General features: G+C 48.5%; 1 protein-coding gene across 1 annotated transcript; it reads left to right on the top strand.

The window, feature by feature from the left end:
• Positions 1–404: 404 nt before the first annotated feature.
• Positions 405–3,719, top strand: LOC144114301 (uncharacterized). Its single transcript, XM_077647941.1, has 3 exons — positions 405–487; positions 2,403–2,490; positions 3,410–3,719. The coding sequence occupies exons 1-3, from the start codon at positions 405–407 to the stop codon at positions 3,590–3,592; spliced, it is 354 nt and encodes a 117-aa protein (XP_077504067.1). The 3' UTR covers positions 3,593–3,719.
• Positions 3,720–10,677: the final 6,958 nt, after the last annotated feature.

Raw genomic sequence — 10,677 nt, forward strand, 5'->3', positions numbered from 1 at the left:
GTCAGGTTTTGTAGGCGAAAATACCTGCGGATTACAAAGCACTCTCACGGGTACCCATGATCAACTGCGCTTCGGTCTGGCAAACCTTTTATCATCCCCCTCCTTCTATCATCCCCCTGCTCAGCCAGCTGGCAAAACATGGATAGTGGACACAGCTCACGGCACCGCAAAGCCCAGGTCAGTGGACTCTTGTACAAGTAGTAACCCACCCTTGCGGACCTCTGTTCTCTTCTTAAAATAATTAAAAGCTATTCCTCCTCCTCTTCCTTTTCTATCGGATGGGGTTTTGTTGGGTTGGCTGGAAGAAGGCGACTTTGCAATAAAAACGCTGCGAGTGGAAGAAGAGGTAAACGACGGACAGGCCAGCGCGTGCTCCGGCCGCCGTTTGTTCTTTCCACGGCGGCATGGATATGCGCTGTTTCACGGAGGGCCACCTGTCGAGTCTGCTGCAGTGCCTAGAGTTCAAGATCCTCTGCAGGAACGCACGGTGAGTTGCATGACTTCTACCGACGCTATTAAGAGGGCGCCTGGCTCGTGGCACTGATATGCGGTGGCGTACACATGCGGCATCATCGTCTTGAGTCTTTAAGCTTAGCTTCGCTTCCTGGTACTGCGCTATAGCGCATTATTACAGCGAAAGCTGGTTTAGTTTTGATTTAGCCCAGATTAGATTTAGTAATTTGCGCACCAAGCTATTGGACCGGAGAGAGCGAAGGCGTTATTCAGCAAGCGTACGCAAACATCCAGGAAAGCTAGTAAGTTTGGGTTACCGCACTCGCTTAGTTTAGCAAGAAAAACGAACGATAAAAATGGCGCCAAAAAGATTCCAAGAACAGACGAGGAGAGTAGAAACACCTGTCCTGTCCTCATTATTCTTGGTGTCGCTTTTGCAGCTGCTTCAGTCGTTCAAGTATGTCTAACTGGTGCCTCAGTGCATCCTGTTACCAAAAAAGAAATACCAAAACATTAAAAGCGCCAGGAAGAAATTGCAAATGGACAGAGCATATTAGATGCTGAATGTAACGCTTGAAGGGGTGCAAGATATAAAAGACCGCCAGTCCGCTGCTATTGGTAAAAACTTTACTGCACCGAGAATTTAAACTGACAACGCTGAATTGCAGTCGTGCAACGTCAGTGGCATGGCAAAACCGGCAAGCATAAGGCGGATGGAATGGAGGATGAACGCACGAAACTCGCGCCTTAAACGTGTTCCGCGGCAATATCCTGCATGTTCCAAGTTGATATACAACTCCCCACAGACATCTAGGCGAAACGACCTAGTCAATATTCAGCGCTATCACCAAAGCTACCGCTGAAATCCGCGTTACAGGTGGTAATCGTGCTGTTTTTTTTAAGCAAAATCACATCTCTTTTGCAATGGGGCGTTTACAATCTCTCGCATTACTTATTGCCGTAATAATTCAGCTGATAATGCAAAATCCCAAGCAGACGATAAGCATTCACGGATTGGTTTACAGAGCACAATTTGTTGAGTCGCTCTTGGCAAGAGCACCCATTACTGCCGTTAAACTCCGCTTTGTGGCGCAACGTGACAACTAACATGCATGTATACTGCTGCTTGTAGAGATTTCGTGACGCTAGGCATTCTCGTTAGCGCCAGCATGCACTTACCAATTGGGCTGTCCTTTATCTCTGAACATTCCCAGGCGATATGAACATCTGGCTTCATGGTGCAAGTACTTTTTCGCATGGATAAGTTGACGCCGCAATAGACAGCGAACAACGGACAATGAATCTTCGTATACCTGCCTATCAGGACCTATCAGGAATGTCTCTCCTGTCTATCAAATCCGTCAAGCGCTAATCATGCTATATACGTGTGTAAGTGTGCATTAACATCTCTAATAACAGCGAATTTCCATGCACTGCACCGCTACTCAAAGCTCATGCCAGCAAATGGACGCCTGGGACAGATCGTGGAGTTTACACGACCGCTATGGGCGGGCGCAGCGGCTTCCTACAATCCCCCCTCCCCCCCGTCCGCCCTTCAGAGGGACTGGTCATGCATACTCAGCGACCGTAATCACTCAAACTATAAATGGCTTCGAGTCATCAATCGTCCCAAGCTTTGGACTGCTAGATGTTTTAAGGAAGCCCCGCTGACCGGTTAGAAATGAAACCCTTGAGCTCTATACCTTTGACGCCCGGGCACATGCGACCGGACCGCAGCCACGAGGTTTGTCTCGATTTGTGACACGTGCTATGAGTTTTTCGTGATTCTGTTCATGCGACACAGTATCACGGCATTACACGGCTTCTCCTTCGCGTTGACAAAGGTGAAGCAGTTCACAAAGATTATATTTTGAGATCGATAATTGTTATTGCCGCCCATAAATACCTTACGAAGCGACAATGACCCCGCATTATGCTCTACGTTCCAGCGTCCTCCTGCCGTGGTGGAATACAGAGCGGACCCGTTCATCCTGGCGGACACCTGACATGACGCCAGAGCCACAGTCTGCTGCCCAGGTGGGACTTCTAGTCGGACGCCATCGGGTTGGAGACGTGATGAAGCTGTGGGTTAGGAGAACCGAGACAACACTATTCTCCGGTCGTGAAGACAATGCCACCACCTTCAGATACCCAATGGAGCACTGCCCTCTTGACAAGGTCTCTGACTAGAGCCATCTGAAATTTTATGCAGGGTCAAAGAAAAGCGGAACCCAGTGGAACCTATTAGAATTAGCTCTCACTTGTTCTCTGACAGGAGTGAAAAATTCGACCTTCGAATCTCTTTAAGGCGTGATGAGATATGAGCATAATTGCATAGCCTCGAAAACTTCCACTTTTCGTTCACGACGACATGCAGTATGCATATAAAAATTGCCGTGGTCGACGCTAAAAGAAGCATATGATCGCGTAGCATTCTCAGCCCTGGGTGAACCAGTAGTGTTTAATTTAAATAAGACAATACGCTCGCTAAACTACGGCTTATATAAATAAAAAACAAGCTGCGGCTCCAACGCGGTCATACCTCACGAAAGAGCGAAGTTGGTCCTAAGGTGTCATGATTTCGTGGGCGTTCTTGTCTCAGTTAAATTCCTTTATCCAACCAGACAGACCTCTGTCAAATGTCGTCTTTTGAACCTATAGCAGCTTCGACAAGCAAACTCTGCTGAACCCGGCATTTTCGCATAAGTCGGGCGAATCCATCGACAACAATCATCGATTACTGCTACTGAAACGTTTACGGACATAATGTACTACACAATTCTTAATTTTGCAGTTTTTAATGAGGGAACTTTTTAACCCCTCTGACTGCAAGGAACAATACACTATACACGTAAAGAGCCCATAGTAAAGAATTAAAGGTGTGCACGACCTGTATTCTTGCATCATATATTAAGTTGCACCTTTGTCGCGACATGTTTTTTTCCTTATTTCGCAGCATTTGTACGTGGGCGACGCCTTCCTCGCCGCGAACATCATCAGCTGGGCGATAACATCAGTCTCCGACCTGCCCGCAATGATCACGCGACCGACGTTTGGCATGTTCGGATTGACCCTGAGCTTGCTGTGCCTCGATGGAGGCCCGTCCGCGACCTGCTCTGTGGCAGCGGCAGGCTTCTGAGGCGGTGGCTTGAACTGGGTGCTGGCGACAACCTCCCATCAGCTTGTTGCTTGGGCATGCGTTGCTGCGACCCAGACTTCGCCGAGGACCTTTGTCCACTACTGTTGCTGAGCAGCCCGCTGGTTGTTCCGCCTGCGATATGCTCGCCGTCGGAAGCACGGCGCGACTAGAATGCCACGCCGTCACCGACGCCTCCTACAGGACAACACTGAGCGTCGGTCGTTCAAGTACAGCAGCACGAGTACCTGCCCTGATTTTTTATTATTCAGGCATTTCTTCCTGTTTTGTATGTCCTTTACGCTTTGATGTATTTTAATGTTTGTGTCCGTTGTGTTTGTATGATAAGTGCGTTTAGTAAATATTTTGTGGATGTGCATGTGTTGCATCGATTGATCTGCTGATGTGCGGCGTCTTGCCGTACAACTGCTGCCTGAATAATGTGGCCTTCTGAGGCATGGTGTTAGGATTCCAGCGATTTAAGAGGGACAAACGGCGGGGCGACCCAAACACACGGTGAAGCCCAACACCTGTATGTGATTCTAACACCATGTAATCGCGCCGATTATTCCCGTTTGAAACTTTATTGGTATTTAAGACAACTGGTGGTAACGATTTCTCGAATTCCCTTGTGTGGATCGTGGTATAAAATGCGGGATTTTATGCCCAGAAGCTGCTCGTGGGCAGAGTGAAGGGACATAGTGAAAGACTCCAGATGAATTTCAACCCCCTGACATTCTTTAACATTCACTGATATCGCACACGATTTGAAAACTCTTGCAACGCGGTAGCTGTCCTTGCGATATCTCGATGCACAAAGGGAAGAAAATTTAGGAACGGTGCGTTACATAATGCGACCGGGCTTTGCAATCCAAGGCCCTCTAATATGTTCCTTTTGGCCAACAGAGTTCAGGCAGGAGTTTCTGTTATTTTGATCGGCTGGCTCAGTTTTTGCCTGTTAAGCCGAGGTCATTAGAGGTTCGTAAGCTGTCTGAGGAGTGCAAATAGGAAATGGGATGAGGAATAAAGCAAGTAACCGCAGCAGTGGCCTAGTCGATTGAGCGTCCACCTCGCATGCGGGATGTGCGGGGTTCGATCCCCTTAGCCACCGGGTGCCCACCGGTGGTGCAATGGGCACAAGCTTCCCTGCCCTGGTGCTCAGCTCATTTAGGGTGAAATGCTTGAGAAATGGCTCTCCACCTTCAGTAGAACAAGAAACCTTGTGCCATGGCGCTGTTTGGCCACACATGCCGTTGCGCCTTAAAATATCATCATCATCATCAGAATAAAACAATAGACGCGGCGGAAAGAGAACAGGCAGAAATGTTGTGCCCTACTATAACAGTTGGGGAGTGACCAGAACGTATGCGAGGAACACATGATCTCCCTGAAGATGAAAGCTGGCCTGCTTGCTTAACAGCTGCGCGACATAGTTGCTAGCGCAAAACAGAATTCGCTGCTCGGCTACTGACACGAAAGATGCGGGTTCGCTCCCGGCTGGCTTGGTCACATTTCAACCAAGATGAACTGCCAGATACCCATGTAGTGTGCGATGTCAGTGTTCGTTAAAGACACCCAGGTGGTCGAAATCATCCGAAGCCCTCCACTACGGCGTCCCTCAGAGCCTGAATCACTCAGGGACATTGAACCCCCACACACATTAGAATATCGTCTCAAAGCTTCCATCCGCATGCTCCAGAGCGGCACGCATCGACGTGGATGTGGAGCGTGTTGCTGTTGATTGATTGATTGATTGAAAACATGTTTATTCCACTTCGTCTAGAGCCGCTTCGGTGGAGGGAACGGAGCTGTTTAAGGCGGGTGGGAGATGGCCTGCAGTTCATGAAGCCAGTGCCGCCGTAGGGAGCAGCACGACAACCGTCGTAAAATTGGTCGCCAATGGGCGGCCCCACCGGCTCCAGGATGAACACCAGAAATGGAACCAACAGGCTATTCGCGTACTCCGGGCACACGTTGAGCTACGGGAAGGATGAGGGCCGGAGGGAGATGAACCGGAGTCCCAGCAACACATATTGTTGAAGGCGCGCTACTGAGGAACTGTGTGTCTGGGGCAGTCCCAGAGCAGGTGTCGTTCGAGTGGGCCCTGGTTTGATAGGTAGCCTTAAGGCCGGAATATCTGGGGGTGTCCCCAAACCATTAAAGCGGTGGAGGAGGAATGGAGTGAGCAGCGTACGCGTCTCGATTTTCGAACCGTGACCGTGCGCTTGCGCTACAGCTCAAGGCACTGTAGATGAGAGCGAGAAGAGAGTTCGCTGTGTCCGCGAGATACGCGTAATCGCGAGAGCGATTTATATCTTGCTCCCGTATGGGGTCGGCTTGTTTAGGAGCTTGGCGGGGGGTCGTGGTCGTGTGTGAGGAGGCCCCGGCTACCACGGAAAGTAGATCTGCATATGTCAAGCGATGGATGTTCTCGTTCCCTGGGACACTACAGTGTGCCATAACCAAGTAAAGCGTGAAGTCATGAGCACCGTTATGCAGTCGTAAAACGCAGAGGCAAATGTCGGATGTGACACGGCTGCTGTACTGCACATGGTGCATTTTCGGTATGTTACTTGCGAGAATGTGCACATGGTAACGTTCTGCGGAGGTCCTCGAGTCGTTTGTCAGGACTGCGTCGAGATAATCGGAGAGAGCTGGTGATCAGCTTGTGTACTTTGGATCCTACAGTTAGCAGTGTGGTAGTGATTTTCTGCTAAACTGCATGTGTTTCATGATAATGTCGATTGCGTTGGGTTGGTTTCGATAGTGACCACCAATTACTAGATTGAGATAATAAACGTTTTATGGATTGCAGTTAGGCCAAAAACTCTAGTGGAAACTTAAGAGCGGCCGCTTTAGAAACGCCTAATTCATGCATTTTTGCTTGATATGTGCATCAGAATATGTTTTGTTTTTTCAGCATTCAAATGAAGGCCAGCGAAATATTAAACATCACCGCGTGATCATCCATAGACGTTGAACGCGTGAAACAGCAACACTATATGGATGATTCTGCGAATGTGACAAGGCAAAAACAATGATAGGAGCGTTATATGTAAAAATTGAAAATAACACCCGAAATATAGTGTTACTTATGGTGGCATCTAACACTGGTTATGGCATACGGTTCTTCATTATGAGGTCGCAAGTTTGAATCCCGGCCCCAGTGGCCAAATTTGATGGAGGTGAACTGCGAAATATGCCCGTTTTCTTGATGTCGATGCACGAATAAAAATCACCTCAAAATAAATTTGCAGTCCTCCAAAACAGTGACTTTCTCTGCACTTTAATTTCCTCCTCCAACACTTTTTCATAGAGCGATTAATATTTACTCTTCGGGTGAGGCTTTTGTTGCGCCCTTAATTTTCTAAGCAACAATTAATAAACTGAGAAAGTATAAGGCGGGATATAGAACAAAATTCCCGTAAAAAGAACAACGGCAACATAATGACTCCTCCCTCGAGTACTTGCGATAAAACGCCTGTATCGTATTATCTTATTCCCTTTTCCAACAAAACAAGCCAAAAAATCTGCAGAACAAAAACACCGAATGTGCAGCGAACGTCACATCAGTAATTATGCAAGGCCGGCCTTGGGATCACATTCTATCTACTCTTGAGACCGCATTTTGTTGCCCAAGGGGAATTACTTCGAGAGCCTCGGCTTGCGAAGCCCGGCCGCGTGATAGAGCGCGCTTGTCTGAGTTCTTATTCGCTTCATGCGCTGAGAGTTCGCACTGACAGCTACCGCGTTGTAAGTGTTCTGAAATCGTATAGGCTCTTCACTCTACCCACGAGTCGCATCGGGGTTTCATATACAATTTCCAAACAACTATCCACACAAGGGAATGAATTCAAAAGAACGTTACCTCAAGGTGCCCTCAAAGACCAATCAAGCTTCAATGAGGTCTAACCGGTGCGAGAGCATGGTGCAAGAATGGACGGGTGTTGCGCTTCAGCGCATGTGTGGATCGTCCTGCTTTGTGCCCTATTCCTAACGTCATGCCTTAAACAGCCGCATCTTTCAAGCAGCAGGATTACGGTAAGACGCCATACATCAGCACATAAATCAACACACACACGGCTGCATAAATTTTTTATTAATCAGACTTATAAAAATTCATGTGGTATAAGTAATAAGACATCAAAGAATCGAGTACAGACAAAACAAGAATATTATGCTCGCAAAATGAATGTGAGCAAGCACTTGCGCTGCTGTACTTTAAAGCCCAATGAACGGTATCGTCCGGTAGGTGTCGTCGGTGACAGCGTGGTGTTCTAACCGCACCAAGTTTCGATGGCGACGACATCGCTGCCCGGCGCAACCATGCAGGCGGTTACTCAGTGACAGGAGGACTACGCAAAGCCCCTAGGCGAAGACTGGATGGGTAGCAACAATGAATGCCCAAGGAACCAGCTCATGGGAGCCTGTCCACTGGCCTAGTTCAAACCTCAACCTTAGAAGCCATTCTCCGCCACAGAACCGGCTGCGGACCAGCCTCCTCCATATGGCAGAACATGTTCAGGTAAAATCCTGACAGTCGGGTAATCCTTGCGTGTAGGTCGGAAAGTGATGTTATCGCCAAGGTCATGATGTTCGCATGAAAGAAGGCGTCGCCCTGGTGGAGATGCTGCCAAAGTAAAGAGACAAAAAATTGAAAGTCGCGCGAAGATGTCAATAACGTATGATACCAAAATACTGGGCGTGCACAGGTTTATTTATATGCTGCGTCCTTTTTGCATGCTTTGTGTGTTGCCTCTTTCCGTCTAAGAAGTTAAACGTTTTTTCATTAAATATTTAAAGCATTATGGAGTAGGTATATTCGTTATCGCTTAAGTAGCCGGCCTTCATGCGGTAAGGATGCACGCCATGCTTATGCATCGATGCCGCAAGAGTTGGCAGGATTTGCTGGTCGGCAGGGTTCAGTTGTCAAAGCTATTACTGGTTCATCGAGGTCTATATGCTTCGTTTTCTATTGAGCACGGTGGTGTATATACGTATATGGCATAGTAACGAGAACGAAAAGTGGCGGTTCTTGAGGATATCCGGTTATTTTCATAATTCAGCACACCATTAAAACATTCGAAAGCCGCTTTTTTTTCAGCTAATTCTAATATGCTCCCATTTTCTTTGGGACTGCATGTACTTACCAGCAAATGGGTGCAAAATTGTAGATGGCTCCGGTCACAGACCTTGTAAGATGGGCTGTGCTCCACTGGGTATCTGACGGTGGTGGCATTGCCTTCACAACCGGAGGATAATCTTGCCTCGGCTCTCCTGGCCAGCAGCTTCATCACGCCTGCAACCCGAAGGCGACCGATGAGGAGTCCCGCCTGGGTAGCGGACTGTGGCTGTGGCGTCATGTCAAGTATCTGCCAGGAGGGAATGGTCCGCTCTGAAAAGGGCATGAAATGGGGTCATCATCGCTTCGTAAGGCATTCATAGGTGCCAATGAGAATTGCCTGCCACATCTTGATTAACGGAACCAGAAGAACGAAAAGGAGAAGCCGTGTAATATCACGACACTATGTCGCACGACAAGAATCAACGAAAGCACATCGCGCGTGCGCCAAGCCGCGACCACTTTCTTGGTCGCGGTTCGCACCACGTAGAAACCCGCTGCGCCCACCCAGAGCGACCATTGAAATTCCCACGATTTGCGCAATCCGTGTATCTTTCGATATGACCTTTCGCTAATGCCGCAGTACATGGAAATTCGCAGTTCTTAAACAGATGTTGATGCACGCTGACCGACATCTATGCCATGATTAGCGCTCAGCGGTCTTGCCAGGCAGGTGGGATATTCCTGCCAGGTCCTGATAGACACATACGATCACTCATTATTCGTTGTTCACTGTTTTATTGAGAGAGACTAAAGGCACCATGAATCCGCGGAATGATGTAGAATCGGAGTCTTCGGTGATAACGGAGAACCCCATTTGGTAAGTGAATCCTGGGGCTTGCGGAGAATGCCCAGCATCACAAAATTTCTGGAAGCAGCAGTAGACGTGCATGTTACATGCAAGTTGCGCCAGACGGCGGCGTATAACGACCGTGAAGAACACTCTTACCAAGAGCGACTCCAGAAAGGGTGCTGTGTAAACCATACCGTGCATGCTTATCATCTACTTGGGATTTCACTTTAGCATCTAAAGGCGGTCGCAATCATTAACGCGAGAGGCAGTAAACGCGGTGTTCCATTAGAGATGCTCTCTTGAAAATTCAGAGCGGAATATATAGATGGTTGCATTAAAAAAAAACTACCAGGACGATCACCACCTGTAACGTGAATTTCAGCCACACCTCTGGTGATAGTGCTGAAAGTTCGCGGCGAGGTCATTTCGCCTTGATGTCTGCGGCGAGTAGCACGTCATTCTGAGACGTGCTGTGCATTGCCGCGCCGCACGCTCGTCCCAAGTGTTTCGTGCGTTTATCCTCAATTCCAATCGGGGCATATCTGTGGGCTCTGTAATGCCATTCATGTGACGCTGCCCTTCACGGCGGTTCTTCTCGGCCGCCGGATTCAATGCAGCTTCACCCTTGAGCCACCCTCCCAACGGGTGCCGCTGCAGTTGCAAAGCTGATGGTGCATCGATCGGCTCCTCGCACATCAACGAGGGAGCCCCATCTCGAGAAGCAGCAACGCTGTCGGCCCCCCGATCCGAACTCTTGAAAGATGCAGATGTAAATTGTGCGTAAAGCTGTTTTCGTTTACCTCCCCGTCGTACGTTTCTTCGGCTGGCCTACCCTTGTGACAGATGTGAGAAAGCCAGCACTACCGTGATCACCCGAACCTGTCAACAACATACTTACTGGCACTATAGCACTCCGCTGTGAAACCGGGTGACGTAGCCCATAGCAACTGTCGCTATAAAAGAACGATGCTATGTGCGTCTCAGATGCGAATTAGGTGACCATACGATTAGCGACATCTTGCGATCGATAGATACCTAGGTGCGCAGATTGACTTCACCGCTTTCGATTTGAATTGCCGGTGAAGTAACGTTTGTGACCAATTAGAGCTAATAGGCAGCGTTTCTTCCCTTGCACTCCTTCAAGCGTAACATTTAGCATCTATCAGCATCTGA

The sequence above is a fragment of the Amblyomma americanum genome, chromosome 1, assembly GCF_052857255.1.
Source record: "Amblyomma americanum isolate KBUSLIRL-KWMA chromosome 1, ASM5285725v1, whole genome shotgun sequence".
In the NCBI taxonomy this organism is placed as follows: domain Eukaryota; kingdom Metazoa; phylum Arthropoda; class Arachnida; order Ixodida; family Ixodidae; genus Amblyomma; species Amblyomma americanum.

Bases quoted from the DNA above. Each gene is read 5' to 3' on its own strand.
- LOC144114301 (XM_077647941.1), top strand. From the start codon at position 405: ATGGATATGCGCTGTTTCACGGAGGGCCACCTGTCGAGTCTGCTGCAG. The intron at 488-2,402 runs GTGAGTTGCATG...TCTACGTTCCAG, and splicing joins ATCCTCTGCAGGAACGCACG to CGTCCTCCTGCCGTGGTGGA. The intron at 2,491-3,409 runs GTGGGACTTCTA...CTTATTTCGCAG, and splicing joins AGCCACAGTCTGCTGCCCAG to CATTTGTACGTGGGCGACGC.